Source organism: Artemia franciscana, chromosome 10 (genome assembly GCF_032884065.1).
Source record: "Artemia franciscana chromosome 10, ASM3288406v1, whole genome shotgun sequence".
NCBI lineage: Eukaryota > Metazoa > Arthropoda > Branchiopoda > Anostraca > Artemiidae > Artemia > Artemia franciscana.
In genome coordinates, this window is record NC_088872.1 from 37,415,145 (window position 1) to 37,438,394 (window position 23,250).

General features: G+C 35.7%; 1 protein-coding gene across 1 annotated transcript in view; it reads left to right on the plus strand.

Annotated features, from left to right (window-relative positions):
* Positions 1-23,250, plus strand: part of LOC136032158 (probable phosphorylase b kinase regulatory subunit alpha) — a gene marked incomplete in the record, with an annotated part of 128,621 nt that overhangs the window by 19,042 nt on the left and 86,329 nt on the right. Inside the window, 4 exon segments of the mRNA XM_065712341.1 lie at positions 1,402-1,560; positions 4,731-5,030; positions 9,065-9,445; positions 17,170-17,322. Of these exon segments, the coding sequence (XP_065568413.1) occupies positions 1,402-1,560; positions 4,731-5,030; positions 9,065-9,445; positions 17,170-17,322 (993 nt within the window).

Here is a 23,250-nt window from a genome sequence, read left to right on the forward strand (position 1 = left end):
GTTTTGTATTAAATCACGTGTTAAGCAGGGTTGTGCTCTATCCCGCTCTGTATGGATCATTTTGATGGACTTTTTCGTAAGGAGCACAGGAAAGGCAATTGGAGACCACGGAATCAAATGGGGAGGAAAAACTCTCCTGGACTTAGATTATGCTGATGCTTTAAGCATATTAGATGAAAGTGTGAGCAAAATGAATGAACTTTTAGAGGTTTTGTGAGTTCAGGGGGCTAGAATAAGTTTGAAAATTGATGTTAAGAAGACTAAGTCACTAAGGCTAGGAATAAGTGAAGATGAAAAGGTAACGTTGGGTAACGAAAAGATTGATCTGGTGGGCAGCTTCACTTACCTTGGTAGTTTTATTATTAAAGACGGTGGGAGCAGTGAAGGTGTTAAAAATAGAATAGCTAAGGCTCAGGGTGTTTTTTCACAGTTCAAAAAAGTTTGGCAGAATAGGAAGATAAGTGTGCTAACCAAGGTTAAAATATTGGAAGCTACAGTGATGACAATGGTCAAATAAGCATGGGCGCTTCCGAAAAGCGGTTGAAAATTTACTAGATGTTTCCAGAGAAAGCCTACGGATTGTTCTGGGTACCCGGCTGACTGACTGTATTTCAAACAGTAGGTTGTACGAAAAATGTGGTTCAATCCTGCTTTTTGGGGCTATAATGAAAGAAAGGTTGAGATGGCTAGGCCACGTTTGTCGGATGAAGGATGACAGATTGACGAAGATTGTCCTTTTTGGCCAGCCGTCTGTTACTAAACAGAAAGCAGGGCGTCCTCGTATGGGGTAGGAGGATGTCATAAATAAAGATTTAAAGGAAGTGGGAACTTTCTGGGAGGGTGTAAAGAGGGAGGCCTTGAATTGATTGGGTTGGAGGAGGAGCGTGCGTAGCTGTGTTGGCCTCAGGCGGCTTGGTGTTGCGGTAAGTTAATATTATTATTAGTAGTAGTAATATTGAAGTCCACAATAAAAAATGTTTGGTTGAAATTTCACAAATCTAGGACCTTTTTTTTCACCTTATTGAAGTCTGAGTCATGAAGGAGTTTCTAGTGTTTATGATATGATAATCCAAAGTGAGCTTCTTAGGTATGAGACCAGCAAAAAACGGTGTGGGGAATAAAAGGCATATATAGCAATGTGGACGTATAAAATAAATGTATGGATGTCTCAGGCACACATTTTTACAACTAATTGAATTTCACCGTTTTGAAATCTGTGAAAAACAAACGAATTTTTGATCTGTGTGATTGAAAATTCTTGTCTATAACAACATGTTTCTTGCATACAAAACTATTATGAAGGAAGATAAAACTTGGATGCATCCACTGCTATTTCTTAAAAGTCAAAAAACCACTTATTTGTGTGAAACAGGATCATTTTTATTGTTATAAATTTTCTAGAACCCTGTGACTGGGCTTTTACCTGCTTCACCTGACAATAAGCATGCATGGATCAGAGATAATGTGTATAGTATCCTTGCTGTTTGGTCACTTTCCATGGCTTATAAGAAGAATACAGACATGGATGAAGATAGAGCTAAAACTTATGAATTAGAACAGGTATTTAAATTTGACTACTCTTATCTTTTCTTAACCCCATGAAAAAAGAAGTTGGCGTGGGGGAGTCTCTTTGGAGGATATATTGATTATCTTTGCTGATAATTATTTATTTATTCAAGTAACTTTCAATATCTTTTCATGCCTAAACTAACATAGGTTTAAATAATAAAATATTTCAATACATAGCGGAGCTATTAAAAAATCTGAAATTATAAGTTTACAGAATTTGTATTTCTACTGCCAAAGATTGGTATTTACCTAACTTAGATTTCATGTATTATGTAGCAAAAACTGAGATCACTGGACTTAAAGGTTAAAGCTTGAGGTATACGTAAGACTGGCCTGTTTTTTCTTATATTGAGTTAATTTTTAGAAAACTTTCCAAAGAAGGAATTTTTAAAAGAAAAGCAAAGATTTATATTGAAACTTATTTAAAACTTGATATATTGAAACGAAGACGATTAGAAATAAAGTCCTATAATATTGAAAACTGAAAACAACAAGAGATTGCTATCAAAGATTAAATGAAACTTAAAAGGAAGAGAAATTAAAATAAATAATCACATCAAACTTAATAATAACAGATTCTGATTTTGATGAATAAATAAATCCCAAAAAATAATAAAAATTAAAATGAATAATACTCAAGTCATTCCAAAGAAAAAAAAATCACTACAAACAGGAGTTTGAGTACTCCCCACCCCCTAAGTGTAAATCTTCTAACTTCTATTGAGTCATTTGCGTTTTATTGAAACTATATGTATTTTGAACAATATTTTTTAATGTTTCAGAATATCAACGAAAAATAAATCTCAGCAATTAAGGATTCAAAATTTTATTGAACAGTATTTTTTCCGTTTTTCAAGGCTGTAATTAAAAAAAAAAAATTAATATGTATTTTGTACTTAGTAAATCACGAATGACACAATAGACTTTAGAAAGTTTGTAGTTAGGGTGGAGGGACGTAGTAGCCAAACTCCTGTTCGGTTATTCTTGTTAGGAGTAATTTCTGTTCGTTTTTAGTTCTATTTGAGCATTTATTTTAATTTTAACTCGTTTCGGGATTTTTTTTTATTCATCTATATCAGACGGCACAATTATGTCATGTTTTGGCAAATTTCAGTTGATTCATCTGCCCATTATGTTGGCAATGGCAGAAAATTCAAGAGAAGATGATCAGACAGTTGATGGGGTCTGATCATAGACAGCTAAGATGATCAGCTTAGATGATCAGACAGCTAAGTCGCAAAATAGCTGTTGTAGATGGAACGGTTCTTCTGCTGAATCAGGCAAAGAGATTATGCACAAAAACAATACCAGTAATGTATCTCATAGGTAATCTGAAGTGCGCTGGACAATGTTCAACTTTCAAGTATAATAGTTTTTGGTTCACCATTCAGACTGAACACTCAAGGTATACTCTTTTAGAAATTAGAAAAAGGGGACAAACAATAGTTTTTATATCTGTATGACAAATTTAGCTAAAGAAATGAAAACATTCTGTTTATATATAATACTTGGTATATAATACTTGATATAGACTGTCCCTTCCATTACAATTCTCCACTTCTATAATATGAGACTGATTGTAAAATTATCAAGATCTCATTCATCATTAAATTTTAAACCATTAGATTTAATTTATCTTAAAATCGTACATATTTTTTTTTTTATCTACCTGTGTGACTGTGATTTGAACTGTGGATCAAGGCGGTTAGTACTGTGTAGCAAATTAATATTGCTTTCGTTAAGTGAGGAAGCGGAGCTTAGTTTGTTGATTTAATCTGCAATCGGGAGTTAGGTAGGGTTTTAGCCTTGTTTACGCTGACAATTTTGATTAATTTTTTTCTGAGGAAACAGCTAAGGCTAAGGGATAATATTGTGTTTTACGAGGAAGTTAAATTTTCATAAAGTTCGATTATACATATGGTCCAAGTATTCTATGTATAAGTGCTAGAAAATGGAAGATTTTTTTTTGAGATTTTAAGGGTTTAAATTGCAGGACTAGGTTTGGAAATAATTTTAAGGAGGCTAATTCTTTTTATTAGAAATAAATGAGGATGAAGAAGTAATGTTAAGTATGCAGAAATTTGACTGAATGGATAGTTTCACCTACCTAGATTGGATTATTAGTATGGGGACGATACGAAGATGTAAAACATAGTCATGTAGCCATGAGTAGCCATGGTCCAGGATGTTTTTTATTTGTTGAACAAATTTAGGAAAAAAGATGATAAGTCCTAGAATTAAGATTAGGGTTCAAGGAGCCACTGTAACGACGGCTGTTAAATTTGTTTTTGAAAGGTGGGTGCGTCAATAAATGGAGGAAAATGTGTTGTGTTTTACAGAAAAATTTCTACGGATAGTTTCAGATACTTGTTTGAGTCGCTGTATACCGAATAATATCCTCAACGAAACGTATTGTTCAATCCTACTCTATATAAGCTGTAAAGAAAGAAATTTAAAGATACCTGGGTCAGATTTTACACTTAAAATATTACAGGTTGCCAAAATCTTTGAATGGATGGGAAATAGTCGAAATAAAAAATTGAAAGGAAGAAGGCGCTTAATCGAAATAGTAAAAAGTGAAGCTCTGAGCAGATAGTGGTTAAAGAGGAGAGTCTACAGTCGTTTCGACGCCAGGAGGCTTAGGGCTTTAATGAGTTATCACTGTTGTGTGCAACATTTTTGTCTTTGTAGAAACTCTCATTTTAGAAGTTTTTCAGCTCTGCAGAGCTATAAAATATTTTTTAGTACACTAATGGATACAGAAAAAAATGTATGTGTGGACAGGAAATAAAAATTCCAAGAAGAATGCTGGATACACTTAAGTTTCATACGTTACATTATCTATAGGCCTATAGATATAGAGCAATATCAATTTCTTTAAATAATCTATTAAAGATAAAGCAGAACATAAAAGAAAAGCCTTCTACAGCTTTGAAATCTCTATGTCCATTTTATAGCAGAATAATGGGAATTTCATATCAACGGAATAAAATAGCATCTGTAGGTTTATATCTGTAGAGTTACAGCTAGCAAAAGCTTTACAGTCTGTTCAGTGTCTGCATTCATTAGAATACAGTAGGTTTTGACAATTAAATATATGCAACGATGGTATACTATCTTTAGAAATATCCTACCTCAATTACAGACTATTTTTTTTCTAGAGATGTGTCAAGCTAATGCGAGGTCTTCTGTTTTCCATGATGCAGCAGCGAGATAGGCTTGAAAGATTTAAAGAAAGCCAGCTACCTAAAGATGCTATCCATGCGAAGTTTTCTTCAGAATCTGGTTTGAGTGTTGTCTCTGATTTGGGTTGGGGACATCTGCAAATTGATGCTATTTCACTTTATATACTCACTCTTGCCCAAATGACTGCATCTGGTCTTCAGATTGTGTACAACTTAGACGAAGTAGCTTTTATTCAAAATTTGGTCTTTTATATAGAATCGGCTTACTGTATACCGGTAATTGTCTTTTATTTTTTTTTTCTTGTTTACGTGTCCCTTCGTATGTTTAAGATGTTTCTTACCCGTGAATTGGTGTATAAAACTAAAGTAAAAAAGCGCCCAATACTAATTTAAAGCGCTATACTAAATTGGTCATTTCTGATAGGATTTGCGATATTTTTCTTCTTTTTTTTTGGTTTGAACATCATTGAAAATGCCCGTCACGTGTCAACCCAAAATCAGTCCGATCTTTCATCACTTAGTTCTATGACTATCTACCTTAGCTCTGCCCTTGGAATGATTAAATAAAAAAAAAAACAAGTTTTTTTTATATGAAAGTAAGGAGCAACATTAAAACTTAAAACGAACAGAAATTACTCCGTATATTAAAGGGGCTTTTTCGCTTTTCCTCCTCAACAACTCGCTGTTTACGCTCCATTTAACTCCATTTTTCTCTTAACTCCATTTTTAAAACAGTAAGAAACTTTAGCGTAAAGAGCGGGGTGTTGAGGAGGAAAAGCTCCTTTCATCTACGGAGTAATTTCTGTTCGTTTTAAGTTTTAATGTTGCTCCCTACTTTCATTTAAAAAAACTAGTTTTTTTATTTAATTTCCGGACGTTTTTGAATTAATGCATGTTTTGTTCTTGGCTCTCCGCACATAAATAATTAAAACAAAATTTGCATATTAATTAATTGCAATTAATCGGAAGATTTTGAGAAAAAAGGAGTGAGGGAGGAAGCCTAGTTGCCCTCCAAGTTTCTGATTGCTTAAAAAAGCAACTAGAACTTTTAATTTTTTACAAACGTTTTCATTGGTAATAAATATACGTAACTTACGAATTAACTTACGTAATGAACTTCTGTATTCGTATGTTTTTATTGCGTATATGAGGGGGTTCAATCCTCGTCGATACCTCGCTCTTTACACTAAAGCTTAGATTTTGTCCCAATTCCTTAAGAATGACCTCTGAATCACAAAGGCCATGGAATAAATAGTTGAAATTACTAAAAATACTTTAGCGTAAAGAGTGAGGTATGACGAGGAGGTAAATCCCTCATATGCGTAATAATTTTCTTTCGTTTTAAGTTTTAGTGCTGCTCCTTACTTTCAGTAGAAAAAACTTTTTCATATTTATTTTTTCATTGTTTTTTCAAATAATGCTAGAAAATCCTGCGCCCCCTTCATTGAAATTTTCTTCCCCCATAAGAAGTTTCTCCATGGAAATATCCTCCCACGTAATCCCCCCCTCGAATCTCCCCCCTAAACAAAAAAAAATCCCCCTGAAAACGTCTGTACACTTCCTAGTAACCATTACTATATGTAAACACAGGTCAAAGTTTGTAACTTGTAGCCCCTCCCACGGGGACTGCGGGGGAGTAAGTCGTCCCTAAAGACATAGTTATTAGGTTTTTCGACTATGGTGAATAAAATGGCTATCTCAGAATTTTTATCCGCTGACTTTTGGAAAAAAATAAGCGTGGGAGGGGGCCTAGGTGCCCTCCAATTTTTTTGGTTACTTAAAAAGGGCACTAGAACTTTTAATTTCCGTTAGAATGAGCCCTCTCGCGACATTCTAGGACTACTCAGTCGATACGATCACACCTGGGGAAAAAAACCCAAATAAACACGCATGTGATCTCTCTGTCTTCTGGCAAAAAATGCGAAATTCCACATTTTTGTAGATAGGAGCTTGAAACCTCTACAATAAGGTTCTCTGATACGCTGAATCTGATGTTGTGATTTTCTTTAAGATTGTATGACTTTCAGGGAGTGTTTCCCCCTATTTTCTAAAATGAGGCAAATTTCTCAGGCTCGTAACTTTTGATGGGTATAACCGATCTTAATAAAACTTATATATTTAAAATCAGCATTAAAATGCGATTCTTTTGATGTAACTATTGGTATCAAAATTCCATTTTTTTGAGTTTCGGTTATTATTGAGCCGGGTCGCTCGGCTCAACACTTCGTGGTGGTTACCACGAACTGTTTGATGTATGGACAGATACAAGAAGTTGTATGTAACACAAAACACCTACAGGAAGCCTTAATTCAGGGAGGGGACGAGTTTCTCAAAACCCAAGAAAATAACCGAAATAAGCCAAAAATAGAAGAAAATCAGAAAAATCTAGATCGATTCACACTTGTTTGTATACATGTGGAAATGAACGGTGTCAATCAATTAGTTTACTCTCTTTGAATCTTTGCCTTAAGACGATATATGCTCTTTTTCACTTTTTAGGGGGGATTTGAACCCTATTTTTTTGCTGTGTTGTTTTATTTTTAACTCTCTCTCCACAGATTACGCACAATGACTGACTTGATTTATTCGTTGTATGCCAAACTTTATTCTTTGTTGATAACCGTATTACTATCCCATCTGTTGCTCTAAGGTCTAACTTAGGGGCTTTAAAATTTACCTTGCGGGCTCTCTATCTTACTTTGTATTTCTGTCGCAGCCAGTGTTGATTTGAATTGTTTTTATAGTTTTTTTTCTTCAAGTCTTTCAAGAGACTAGCCTTGGGGCTTTCTATCTTACTTTAAATTTCTGTTGCATCCAGTTTTAATTTGAATTGTTTATATCATTTTCTTTTCTCAAGTCTTTCAAGAGACTAACCTTGGGGCTTTCTATCTTAATTTCTGTCGCAGCCAGTGTTAATTGGAATTGTTTATATCATTTTTTCTCCGAGTCTTTCAAGAGATTTTTTTTATGTTGCAATTTGGTTGCTTTTGCTTGGTTAATTTGTGCTTTACTTCTTAATTTGATCCTCTGTTTCACCTGTTTTCAATATTTATATCTTCCCTTTTTCTCCCGCTCTTTGTAATTTTTCTCGTCCTCCCTGATTTCGGTCTCACCTTGATTTTTTTAATTTAGTGGAATGGAGTCTCTCTCTGTTTCTGCCTACAGATGATTCAAATTAAGACTGATTTTTTTTTTTAAATGCTATTAGGTAAGCAAGTACTAAAACAGAAAAAAAAGAGGAATTCAATCTGGGACTAAATACAGGGATAAATATACAAAATTTTGCTACATATTTTTTTCAGATTAAGAAATTATATTTTTCCCCCAATGTTGGAATAAGACAAAAGCAGAAATAAATTATATATATATATATATATATAAAAAAAATAGGTTAAACAATAAAATTAAAGAGACCAAAAAATTAACCTTTACTAGAGGGAGTTATCAATAATTTCAGTCCCCATTAAATATGGATAAGATAACTTGATAATATTATACACTCAATTGGGCTACGATTCAGAATCGAATCTGTGAGATGGAGTTTGAGTCAAATAAGTTTTTGAAATGGCCTCCATATTTTTATGGGTTTAAACAATATTTTTAACCCAATTATCCCCCTCCTACCCCTAAAAATTTACCCCTCCTCTCAGACGCTTGAATTGTGTGAAGCGATTTATGAAACAATGTTAAAAGGACTTGCATGTTTTGCATATATATATGTATGCATATATATATATATATATATATATATATATATATATATATATATATATATATATATATATATATATATATATATATATATATATATGCATATATATATATATATAATGTAACTCTAAGAAAAGTATCTTTAAACGGATTAAGATATACATGCAGTTAAAGTACATATACGCCTCACATTATGGAAATTGCGGATTTTATAGGATTGTGGAGGGTAATGTACAGCTTATAGTACTCTCTGTCTTCGATTTCATTTTTAACTCAGCATCTCATTTTGTTTCATTTTGTATGTTAAAAATTCTAGAATTTATTTTTACCGTTGAGGATGGTTTTTCAAGCATATATTGTCATGTCCATGTGTTTTCCAGCTATTGAAAATCCTGCCATTACTTTTAGTGTCTTTCAAGGTTTTGTCGTTTTCACAAATGTGAGATTATTACTATTACTATGGCCATGCTCACAAAGCTGAGTCAAAGCACAGGACACGAAGACTCATTATCTCATTAAGATTTGAGAGGCTTAACTCCTTAATATCAATTCGTTTTGCTTCTGAGCTCGTGTTAATTTGATAATTTGGAATCTTGTAGGATTACGGCATTTGGGAAAGAGGGGACAAGACGAACCATGGACTTCCTGAGTTAAATGCCAGCTCTATTGGAATGGCCAAAGCCGCTTTAGAAGCCATTAACGAGCTTGATCTGTTTGGTGCCCGTGGTGGCCCAAGCTCTGTAATTCACGTGCTTGCAGACGAAGCCCAAAAATGTCAAGCTGTTCTTCAGTCAATGCTCCCGAGGGAATCTAGCTCCAAGGAAGTGGATGCAAGCTTGCTATCAGTCATTGGTTTTCCTGCTTTTGCTGTTGATGATCCGGAATTGATTGAACAGACTCGAATTACCGTTCAAGAGAAGTTGCAAGGAAAGTATGGCTGTAAACGGTTTCTTAGAGATGGTTATAAAACTGCTAAGGAGGTAAGTGTATTTAACAATTTTTTTTTTTTGATCCCACTGCCTTTCTATCTAAACAAAAGAAAAAAACGTAGACTTTAACTAAGAGGGTGGATATGAAAATGGGAAAATAGCCCCAATATTTTGATTTCACGTTTAAAAACTGTCCAGGATCAAAAATTCTCCTTAAAGGAACCTTGAAGTTTTTGTTCCCTATGAAATATGAGATTTCGTGGCAAGCCTAAAGCTGTAAGTTACACCAAAAGAACAACATGCTAATATCATTGGTTTCGATAGTTTCAGATCGTTCTATTCCTTGAGACAGAATTGCGATTATACTTAAACATATTTATTAGAGAAGATCTAAGCTTTTTCCAAAAATTGGAATACTTTTTCTTTTCTTTATCATTCTCATCCGATTTTCAACATATTTTCTAATAAAAAAAAAAAAAATATAAATCGAATTTCAAATGTAATCGGAAGATGGATAAAACTGAACCTCAGGTATGAAATGGTAGCAAAGTGTTGTTTTACGTTCAAGCACTAAAACTGTAGAACTGGAGGGAAATGGCGTAGAATGCCAATTGTTTGCAGAGGGAACATAAACCTTAGGCATTCGAAAACTTTGGTTAAGTAAAATCTGTTAATTTTTTCAGTCTTTACAGAATTCGCATCCCCTCCCTACTCAGGAAAAGACTTTTGACAATTTGGGTAATTCTAGTAGTAAAGGTTGCCTATTTGGAATTTGTAGGGTCTAAAAATTGGTTGTTTCTGAAGTTTTTGCTTCAGCTTTTGTCAAATGCTTATATTTTGATCTTTAAATTCTTTTTTATCTTTCAGTGGATGTTTTTGCAGAAAACATACAGATAAACCTAGGTTTTGTCTCCTGAACCGGTTCTGTTATGCTACTTTATGGGTTCTGTAGATTTAATGTAAAGTTTCATTTGGGAGGGGAATGAGATTTTTCGGATTTGCATCCCAACGTGTGCTTCCCTAAAAATTATCGATATAATACAAAGCATAACAGAATTCTAAGGAATTGAAAACTTATGTGGTTTGGACTACAGTTTTTGTGTGAAACGATTTCGTGATAATGTCTATATTGATTCTTTTTGACTTGTTTATATTTTTATTACTAATCAGCTTCAGTATCAAGACGCATGTTTTGATAGCGACTTTAAGTAAAAAATAAAACTTTTTGTTAAAAAAAAATTTTATCTTTTTAATATTTTTAATTTTTATCTTTTTGTTAAAAATCTTTTTATGCGTAAATTCCAAATAAGCCGACATTTTCCGAGGGAAATTCTAAGACACTTCAAATGGACTTTGAAATGCCATTGTCATTCTTTCCTTTATCCCCCCCCCCTATGGCTAATATACATTTATTTTATTTAATCTATTCATAGACATGCCTTAATTTGCCTCAATTATTAACACCATATTTCTTTACTTGTTAATTCTAATTTTATTATCTATCGGGTTACGCATTTTAAATCGTACATATATCTTCAGTGCCTTCTGAAGTGCCATTGCAGTTTAAAATATTAAACATGACTGCAAAGAAGTACCCTGGGTCCATGAGAAAGCAAGTACGAAGGGTGTGCCAATGACAAATAACTAACCACTGTAGGGTCTTAAATTGTAATTTGCATCCGTATGGCATCTGACCGTGCACCTACTGCATCCTTCCTAGTACACCCCCTGAACTTTAAAGCACTTCTCCAGTCTGAAAACGGTGGGCTTTCACTTTTTCTTGAACTTTTGAGAATAAAGGAGTCAATGGTGGCTAAGTCTAATGAGGGGGGGGGGTGTATCAAGGACCTCTATAGCTCTTTTGATTAAAACCTACATGACTATGATGGTTGTATGCGAGGGTGCATTATCTTAGTGAAGCATCCCATGCCTGATCTTGCCATGAATCGTTTTTATGGCACTTGGTATTAACCAAGTGATATATAGCAATCGCAAATTCTGTCGGTCTGTCGGTCTGTCTGTCGGTCCCGGTTTTGCTACTTTAGGCACTTCCAGGTAAGCTAGGACGATGAAATTTGGCAAGCGTATCAGGGACCGGACCAGATTAAATTAGTAATAGTCGTTTTCCCGATTTGACCATCTGGGGGGGGTATTGGGGGGCCGGTTAATTCGGAAAAAATAGAAAAAATGAAGTATTTTTAACTTATGAGCGGGTGACGGGATCTTAATGAAATTTGATGTTTAGAAGGATATCGTGTCTTAGAGCTCTTATTTTAAATCCTGACGGGATCTGGTGACATTGGGGGGGGGGGGGGGGGTTGGGAGGGGGAAACCTGAAACTTGGAAAACACTTAGAGTGGAGGGATCGGGATGAAACTTGGTGGGGAAAATAAACACAAGTCCTAGATACATGATTGACATAAATGGAACGCATCCGCTCTCTTTGGGGTAGTTGTGGGGGGGGGGGGTTATTTCTGAAAAATTAGAAAAATGAGGTATTTTTAACTTACGAACGGGTGATCGGATCTCAATGAAATTTGATATTTAAAAAGATATCGTGTCTCAAAGCTCTTATTTTAAACCCAACCGGATCTGGTGACACGGGGGGGGAGTTGGGAGGGGGAAACCTAAAACTTGGAAAATACAGTGTTCGGACTCGCCTATAAATTCCAATAAATTCCTATATTTTAATGCACTCCTATAAAATGCCTATATTTTGGCTAAAATCCTGTTATTCTTATATTTTCGGCTGAAGAGCACTAAGAACATTGCTCATGATTTGCAATTTTCTGTCTTTTGGTGTAGATAGATAATTAATTACAACTGTTGAGCTTTTTGAACTTAACTAATGCTTTGTGTTGGGCTTAGTAAGCTGCTTCTGCCTGGGCTATGCTGTTGTGTTGACTTAGTAGCCTATGTTTTGTTTTTTGTCATGCTGAGCCTGTCCGAAATGAGCGAAGATCAGTATATAGGCTAGCAGTCTCTGTTTAATGAGACTGGAGTTCTTGCGACCTATGTGTTTCCTGGCTGAACGCTGGCTGGCTGATGTGAATACGGCCCAGCTATCCAAATGGGCTATTCTAAGATAGTTGCTAATCGAGGGAAGTATAATAGACGTGCACTGAGTAGGCTATATGCTACATTCTGTGATCAATCTGTCCTTTATCCCCTTCTAAAGAAAAATGATGTTAATCAGATTCGGACTTTTTATTTCAGATATTGTAAATTTTTACTTTATCTCCCCCCTTGGTATAGCAATGGTAAGATAATTCGTAAGTTTGATGTCCCTGATAGAAGTGCAAAGTTGGCCCTCCTGTCGGAATTAGCTTTTTATCGTTTATCGCCTCATCATCCTTTGGTCCGTCTGTTCGGTTAATCTCATTGTAGCATAGTGTTTTTATGGCACTTGGTATTAACCAAGTGACATATAGCAATCGCAAATTCTGTCTGTCGGTCCTGGTTTTGCTACTTTAGGCACTTCCAGGTAAGCTAGGACGATGAAATTTGGCAGACGTATCAGGAACTGGACCAGATTAAATTAGAAATAGTTATTTTCCCGATTTGACCATCGGGGGCGGGGGAGTGGGGGGGCCCGTTAATTCAGAAAAAATAGAAAAATGAAGTATTTTTAACTTACGAACGGTTGATCAGATCTTAATGAAATTTGATGTTTGGAAGGATATCGTGTCTCAGAGCTGGAATTTTAAATCCCGACCGGATCTGGTGACATTGGGAGAGTTTGGAGGGGGAACCTAAAATCTTGGAAAACACTTAGAGTTTTTCAGATTGGGCTGAAACTTTGTGGGAAAAATAAGCACAAGTCCTAGTTACATGATTGACATAACCAGAACGGATCCGCTCTCTTTGGGGTAGTTGGGAGGGGGTGGGTGATTCTAAAAAATTACAAAAAATGAGGTATTTTTAACTTACGAACGGATGATCGGATCTCCGGAAATGAAATTTGATATTTAGAACGATATCGTGTCTCAAAGCTCTTATTTTAAATCCCAACCGGATCTGGGGGCATTGGGGGGAATTTGGGGTGACCTAAAATCATGGAAAACGCTTAGATTGGAGGGATCGGGATGAAACTTGGTAATTTATGTGACCAGGCATCCCACGCCATCTACCATAGATCTGATCCCGAGGACTTCCGAATTCTATCGCGATGAAACTTGGTGGGAAAAATAAGCAGAAGTCTTACATACGTGATTTACATAATTGGAACGGATCCGCTCTATTGGGGGGGGGGGGGGTTAATTCTGAAAAATAAAAAAATGACGTATTTTTAACTTACGAAGGAGTGATCGGATCTTCATGAAACTTCATATTTAGAAGGACCTCGCAACTCAGATCTCTTATTTTAAATCTCAATCGGATCAAGCGTAATTGGGGGGGGGGGCAGTTGGGGGGACCGGAAATCTTAGAAAATGCTTAAAGCGGTGAGATCAGGATGAAACTGGATGGGAAGAATAGAAACCTGTCTAAGATACGTGACTGACATAACCGGACCGGATCTGCTCTCTTTGGTGGAATTGGGCGGGGGGGGGGGGTAATTTTGAAAATTGAGGTATTTGTAACTTGCGAAAGGGTGACCAGATCTTAATGAAATTTGATATATAGAAGGATCTTGTGCTTTAAAGCTCTAATTTTAAATTCCGACCAGATCCTGTGACATTGGGGGGGAGTTGAGGGGGAAACCGGAATTCTTGGAAAACGTGAAAATTGGGGTATTTTTATCTTACGAATAGATGATCGGATCTTAATGAAATTTAATTTTTAGAAGGAATTCATGTCTCAGAGCTCTTATTTCAAATCCCGACCAGATCTTTTGACATTGGGGGGAGTTGGAGGGGGAAATCTTGGAAAAACACTTGAAGTGGAGGAATCGGGATGAAGCTTGGTGGATAGAATAAACAAATGTCCTTGATACGTGATTGACAGAATCGTGCTGGATTCGCTCTCTTTTGGGGAGTTGGGGGGAGGGGTTCAGTGATTTAGCGAGTTTGGTGCTTCTGGACGTGCTAGGACGATTAAAATTGGTAGGCGTGTCAGGGAGCTGCACAATTTGACTTGATAAAGTCGTTTTCCCAGATTCGATCATCTGGGGGGCAAAAGGGAGAGGAAAAATTAGAAAAAATTAGGTATTTATAACTTACGAGTGGGTGATCGGATCTTAATGAATTTTGATATTTAGAAGGACATCGTGACTCAGAGCTCTTATTTTAAATCCGGACCGGCATTAAGCCTCTTATTTTCCTTTTTAAATCAATCTATTGATTCATAGAATTTTGTTAGAGCTCATACCATACGATCTCTTGGCTCTTAGCTCTTCTCGCCTCGTCACAAGTGCCATATGAGCTCTTAGCTCTTGTTTTTCTACAATTTTTTTTTATGCAGGCGTTTCCATTTCTTCCAAGTAGTTAGCAGTATTAGCCGTCTGACACTGGGAAACCTATTCTTGGAGCACACTTCCACCCGAGTAAAACTCCACCTTGGAATGGAAAAATACACCACCATGGCCTTAATGCTTTACATCGGACTTCTGGCTTCTCTCGTCTGTGGCTCATCTGTTTTTTTTTTTTTTTTTTTTTGTTTTTTTTCATTACAAGCTCAGCCTCTTAATTTCAGGATCGTAATCGTAAATCCTGTTTTCTTCTCCAGTAATTATATTTTGAAAGACATCTGAATTCTCCTATCAATCTTGACCACCTGTTCATGGTGCCCCTCCATTTAACAATCTTAGTCCACAAGTTGAATGGTGGGAAGTGTCGTCACACATACTCCTCTCCAAACGGGGCATAGATACATCCTATGCCGGAGCACCACTTCCAATGCTTAGAATGGCCTTAAGGTGCTTAGGCTTCGTTCCTCATCTAAGGAGTAGGCGTCTTTTACCTGGTTGCAATTTATCAAAATAAGCCTTGGATCAAACTGACCTCCCGTAGACGACCTTTGGCACGGCCACAGTATTTCCAAACGGACATGTTTACGGTAACCCACTACAATGAGTCTCAGAACTAAATTTAATCAGTTCCTATCATTGTCGAATTTCGTTAAACCATCTATTGCTTGTATTGTTCAGATTAATTCTAGTCAAATATAGAGCAACGAGGATCCCATACATAAGTATACGGTCCTCAGGCGAGCCCGTATACGCACTGACAGCACGAAGTAAGGAGGAGGTGTCTCCGTTTGCATACAGAGCCATATACCATACTCAATATCTAAACCTCCCAAACTCAGCAGGTGAAGAGGCTCTGGGGACTTGGATGACTTTTTCAAAACAAGTCCGTGATCATTGGGATCACACATAACCGTCCAACCTGCCAGATTACTAGCTACCTTGAAATCTTCCTCGATCACATTCTGGCCAAATTTTCTAAGTATGCCATCGTTCTACGGGGATTCAACGTCCATCATAGTGTATGATTTCGTAGCAAAAATACCTATAAGGAGGGGTTAGACCTGTATGATCACTCTCTTTCGTATGGGCTTAAACGACTTGTTGAATTCGACACCCACTGTGTCCAAAACAGATCGTCTCGTCTTCATTTCTTCTCTTCGGATTCTCTTGATGCCTTTGAGGTAGACACTCCTCGCTTCACGAGTGACCATATTACCGTCATTGCGCGTGTAAATCTTCGCATTCCTCCCCAAATGAATCAGGAGTGAATATAAACGACAACAGTCTTCCCTCTTGAAGACTGTGAGAAAGCTTTAGAAAATTACAAATAGACTGTAGCCGACTCTATGAAGCTCTATTCCATCAAAGCAAATTCAGGTGACTAACAAGGACAAACCTTAATTTGATGTTCACTGTAAAAAGGCTATCCAAACAAAAGAAAAGGCACACAGGCGATGGATACTCTTAAAAGAGTGAAAAGGACAGACCTGATTTCATCATAGCATGTAAAGACGCAATTCACGCGATCTGGCAATCCTGGTTCCGTGGCGACTGAAATTATCTACGAAGATTCAACATGCACCTGCTAAGAGAATTTCCGAGTTTGTTTTCATCACTTTCACATGGGATTCTCTCACAATTTGTTGCTCTTCAAAATCCTGGTCGATTTCCATTGTCAAAGTAGCAAGATAGCAAGAAGTGTGTGTAAAAATAAGGAGTTTTGCTCAAGACAATGGGGCCAAAAGAGCTAAAAATAATTACCCGACTCTGTGAAATGTAAATAAACATTGAATCATCGCTACCACTTGCCCAATGCTGTAATCGCTCTTGTAACAAAATGAATCTTTGAACTTTGTTGTCAGACAGCAATCGCGAAAAAATGTATGTTAATACGGTATATTTGAAACTTCATTTCTGTTATATAATTTTCTTTTACATCCAGAATTATGGGGTTATTTCTGTCACAAACCAAATCGGATTCTCAAACCATTATTGTTTGCTGTAAATTTTGAGACATGATCCATCGGATAATGAAAATTCAGATCCTTAATTTGACCTTTGTGCAAGTGTGTAACTACTGTCATAGGGATTACTTTTTCAAGCTATGGCAAACTCATCGATGTGCCTCCAAACCTATTGATGGATGTCTTTGCATGTTTTATTATTTATTTGATGAAGAGAAAACACAAAATGAACACCATATTTTGTTGGCGTAAGAAAAATGAAACTTTCAGGTGTGGAACTATTGTAAATATGATAAGAAATTAATCATTTAGTCTAATGGCAGAAGTGACACGGAACTTTCGAGACGCCTGTGGTGCTTGTCTTGGTTTGTGACAGGTATTATAAAGACATTTTTGTTTTCTAGGATCCAACTCGCCTTCATTATGAGCCATGGGAATTACGGGCTTTTGACAAAATTGAGTGTGAATGGCCTCTTTTCTATTGTTATCTCCTTATTGACTATGTTTTTGAAGGGAACAAGGAAGCTGTAAATGAATATAGTGAAGCCATTGAAGAGGTAAGTAAAATTATAAAAAAGGAAATTGTACTATTCTTTGGCTGTTTATTCAGTAGTCTAATCCAATCCTTTATAGTATAATGTAAACTTGAGGGCAAAAATAAAATAAGAATTAAAAATAAGTAATTGAAATTAGAATCAACGGCATACATTAAACAACTGAATGTTGTTTTCAATTATCTTCAGGTGCAGTCTATGAACTTAACGGTAAAAGTAAAACAAGGATCAAAATTAAAATTAAAAATAACCGCATGCATCATACAACTGAATGTGCTTTCAGTTTTTTCAGCTGCAGTTTATTCAGCAATCTAAGGGAATAATTAGTAGCACAATGTAAACTTAATGATAAGGGTAAAACAAAATTAAACAATGTACAGTTTTGTATTAGAACGGAATGCATAAAAAACTGAAGGTTGTTTTCAGTTGTATTCAGGTGCAGACAACCGGATAAGGAAATATACTATTTTATAGCAGTTCAGTGAGCAGTGTGATGGGATTCCTAGCCGTCTAATGCAAGCTTAAAGATAAAAGTACATTAAGAATTAAAATTAACTACTTAAATTAAAAATAACAGCACGTGTCAAAGACTGAGTGTCCAAATATAGTTTTAAAACTTTGATAACTGTATCATATGAAAATTACTAAAATGCAGTAAGGATCTATTTCTCATCTATAAGTTTCTTTATTAAATTTGTCTAAAGACTCGGTCTCATTGGATAAGTTGAATTAATGTGAACTATGGAAGTCGATTTGGAGTCGAAACATTTGTATCAAGCTATCTTATCCAGCTGGTATTTTGAACTTTTTAACTTGCAGTTAGCAACTTTTAAAACATTTCTCCTGTATAATTTACCTTCTTACAGTTTTTGAAAAATATTTTCTAATTGGGTAAGCTGGAATATGCGAGTTATGTTTATTTAAAGTTGTAACAGCAGTGCCAAGCCACCGTATCCTGCTGATATAATCAACTTTCTAACTTGCAGCAAATAACTTATGGTTCAAAAGAGGGTAAATTTACTTTACCTATATAAAAAAATAAAGCTATAGAAACACAATTTTAAATAGAATATACGATTTTTTTTTAGAAAACACAATTTAGTGTTCTCTAAGTATTTATTTCTTTTATTGAAAAGGCCATCAAAACAGCATAAAACCAGACAGATCTCATAAGGAAAACAGAAAAATACAAATTACGGATAACAATAGATAACATAATTAGCAAACGAGTGAAGAAAAGGATCATAGATAATATATATATCTATATATATAAAAATAAGTTGTCTGTGTGTGGATCTGTGGATGGATCAGGTGACGTCATGTTTCGGCTGACGTCATGAAATTAGTTGCCATCATTTTTGCTTTGAAGGTGACGTCATTCAAGTTATATAAGACATATGTTCGCCGTCATGTTTCGGCTGACGTCATGAAATTAGTTGCCATCATTTTTGCTTTGAAGGCGTGACGTCATTCAAGTTATATAAGACGTATGTTCGCGTAGAATTCTATTAATGCTTAAGTTTATAATGACTGATGAAGATGCTCAAAGAGTCTATGCCAAAAAACTTGCTGCTGATAGAGAAAGTCAGAAAAGAAAGCGTGCCGAGGAACTACCAGAGCAACGCGAAAGCAGACTTGCTGCTAAAAGAGAAAGTGAAAAAAGAAGGCGTGCCGAGGAACTACTAGAGCAACGCAGAAGCAGACTTGCTGCTAAAAGAGAAAGTGAAAAAAGAAGGCGTGCCGAGGAATCAAAAGACCAGCAGGGAAACAGGCTTGAGGCTGATAGAGAAAGAAAGAACAGAAAGCATGCCGAGGAACTACCAGAGCAACGCAGAAGCAGACTTGCTGCTAAAAGAGAAAGTGAAAAAAGAAGGCGTGCCGAGGAACTACTAGAGCAACGCAGAAGCAGCAGCACATTTACAGAATGGTCAACGTGTTTATTTCACGGAAACCAACGTGCAACAAAGAGTCCTGAATCCACCGGATACAACATTAACAGCTTTTTTTTCGCTTTGCAAAAATGATTCTTTTGCGAAAAAACTGCTGTATACTGAAGTGCCTTCGTATTACACGTGGAATACTAAAAATAAAGTATTTGAACGTCGAAAACAGGGTAAGTCAGTCGACGGCCAACCTACCATCTTCAAAGATACCACGATAGGAAGACTCTACACCGTTCACCCCAATCAACATGAATGCTTCTTTCTACGCCTGCTTTTGGTGAATGTACCCGGTCCGACATCCTTTGAGTATTTGAGGACTGTAAATGGTACTATACATGACACTTACCGTAGTGCATGCCAAGCTCTGAATTTATTGGAGAATGACCAACACTGGGATAACTGCATCAATGACGCGTGCGAAACGTCAACCCCAAGTCAAATTCGTGCATTGTTTTGGCATCATTTTAACAACTTGCTCTCCATCAGCTCCTACAGATTTATGGGAAAAATATAAGTCAAAAATGTCCGAAGATATACTTCATCGAAAACAGTTAGAGACGTCAGACATGACTTTTGATTTTACACCAGAAATTTATAACTACACTTTAGTTGTTATAGAAGATTTTTGCATAAGTATGGCAAACAAACCTCTTCAGGGTTTGGGAATGCCTTCACCTAACCGTATCGCTGCTGTTTCGACATGTGTAGAATTGGATCGTGAACAAAGTTACAGTACGAGTGATCTATTGTCGTATGTACAAAATAACATTTCCAAGTTAACGTCGGAACAAAAAGACATTTATGATACGATAATGCATTGTGTCGATAACAACGTTGGAGAAATTTTCTTTTTGGATGCGCCAGGAGGTACTGGTAAAACGTTTGTGATAAAACTGATTCTGGCATCAATTCGATCTAAAAATGATATAGCGTTGGCAATTGCGTCGTCCGGAATAGCCGCAACATTGCTGCCTGGTGGAAGAACTGCTCATTCCGCTTTGAAATTGCCTCTGAACTTGCATTCTACAGAAACTCCCACGTGCAATATTTCCAAATCATCTGGGATGGGTAAAGTATTGCAGCAATGCAAACTTATTATTTGGGATGAGTGCACAATGGCACACAAAAAATCGCTCGAGGCTCTGGATCAATGCTTGAAAGATTTGCGAGGGAAGTCGAAACCCTTTGGCAGCACCTTAATATTGCTTGCGGGAGATTTCAGGCAAACATTACCTATAATACCTAGATCAACTCCTGCAGACGAAATGAATGCTTGCCTGAAAAATTCTAATTTATGGGCACACGTAAAAACATTAAAATTAACTACAAATATGCGTGTCCGATTGCAAAACGATGACTCTGGTCAAACATTTTCAGATCAATTGCTGGCAATAGGAAACGGAAAGCTCCCAGTAGACTCAATTTCAGGACGTATACAACTACCTGCTGATTTCTGTAATTTAGTGACGTCCAAAAATGAATTGATTGAAAAAGTATTTCCGAATATTCTAAAAAATTATAAAAATAATAAATGGCTAAGTGAAAGAGCGATTTTCGCACCCAAAAATATAGACGTCCACGAAATCAACAATATTGTTTTGACCAAGATTCAAGACCAGGCAGTCCTTTACAAGTCAGTCGACACAGTTTTGGAACCAAATGAAGCGGTTAATTATCCATCTGAATTTTTAAATTCCATAGATCTTTCAGGGTTTCCACCACACGTGCTACAACTAAAAATAGGCGTACCAATAATATTGTTACGTAACATAAACCCACCAAAGCTTTGCAATGGCACTCGACTTGCCGTAAAAAAAACAATGGAAAACCTAATAGAGGCCACAATCCTGACAGGGCCTTTTGAGGGTGAGGCTGTTCTTATTCCTCGCATTCCCATGATTCCAACAGATCTGCCTTTTCAATTTAAAAGATTGCAATTCCCAATTCGATTAGCATTTGCAATCACCATTAACAAAGCTCAAGGTCAATCATTAGAAAAATGTGGTATTGATCTTAATACTGATTGTTTTTCCCATGGACAATTGTACGTTGCATGTTCGAGGGTCGGTAAACCTGACAATCTATTTATATGCAGCGAGAATTGGACAGCGAAGAATGTTGTATATTCGCAAGTTTTACGCAGTTAATTTGTATTTCGGAACCAAATGAAGCGGTTAATTATCCATCTGAATTTTTAAATTCCATAGATCCTTCAGGGTGTCCACCACACCTGCTACAACTAAAAATAGGCGTACCAATAATACTTTTAAGAAATATCAACCCACCAAAGCTTTGCAATGGCACGCGACTTGCCGTAAAAAAAAAACAATGGAAAACCTAATAGATGCCACAATCTTGACAGGGCCTTATGAGGGTGAGGCTGTTCTTATTCCTCGCATTCCCATGATTCCAACGGATCTGCTTTTTCAATTTAAAAGATTGCAATTCCCAATTCGATTAGCATTTGCAACCACCATCAACAAAGCTCAAGGACAATCACTAGAAAAATGCGGTATAGATCTTAATACAGATTGCTTTACCAATGTACAATTGTATGTTGCATCTTTGAGGGTCGGTAAACCTGACAATCTATTTAGACGCACAGACAATGGGACAGCGAATACTGTTGTATATTCACAAGTTTTACGTAGTTAATTTGTATTGTATCTATCTATCTATCTATCTATATAAAAACGAGTTGTGTGTATGCATGTTTGTTTGTTTGTAAAAAGAGCGTTTGCATAACATGTTATAACAGGGGACTTGTCAATAATAAAGCAAGATGATCTTCAAATTATAATGAATAAAGGGGCTAATTTCCGTCTTTCTCATCATCTGAAACCCGAGTGTTCTTGATGGCTTAGAAAATGATTTTGATTTATTTATTGATAAGTGGTGTAAGAAAGAGAATAAAAATAAAGAGAGTTTTCAAAGTTGGAAGAATTTAATTATTAGTAGAATAAGAAGTAAAATATATTCTAACTCAAAAAATAGTAACACTAAATCATTATTTTATAATGCGAAGATTAAACAAGCAATTGCTAATCTAAAGAATGAATTTGTAATTGTACCAGTGGATAAAGCTAATAATAATTTTGCCATAATTTGTCAGAAGCTGTATTGTGATATCTTAAAAAGGGAGTTATGCACAACTAATGTTTACGAAAAGGTAAATATAGAGGATGAGAATTTAATTGAAAAGACTGAAGAAATACTTTTTAAAAATTTTAATATTAAAATAAATGACAATGATAAAAAGTTCCCTTTCCTATATTGGACTGTAAAATTTTATAAGAATCCCCCTAAACCACGGTTTATTGCTGGAGCAGCTAAATATCCAACCCGCATTGCTGCTACTGGCCTCTCTTTAATTTTAAAGGAAATTGTAAATAAACTTAAAACCTATTGTTCTGGTATTAAAAAATTTTCGAATTTGAATCCATATTGGAGTGTTAATAATTCACTGCAGGTGATAGATTCTTTAACAATGGTTTCAGCTAAAAGAATTGAGTCTTTCGATTTTGCGACAATGTATACTAACTTATCACTTAATGTAGTGTTTGATAATTTAAAAACTGTTATCAAGAAATCATTCCTCTTATCTAGTAAAAGGTTCTTAAAAATAGACATTTATAATAAAAAAGCTATATGGACAAATTGCTTTAATACTACAGTTAACTTGAGATGTTACAGCTTGGATATGATTTTTGAGTTATTAGAATTTGTTTTATACAATACTTATATAAGATTTGGGGGTGATTTGTACAAGCAAATTGTGGGAATTCCCATGGGGGGGAATGCCAGCCCATTTATAGCTGACTTGTTTTTAAGTCAACTATTATATAAATATATGATGGATAAGAATAATCCAATTAATTTAAAACATGCTTTGTCAAATAATAAAAGATATTTGGATGATATTTTGGTCTTAAATTGTAAGGATTTCATTTATATATCTAAAAATATATATCTATCAGAGCTTATTCTT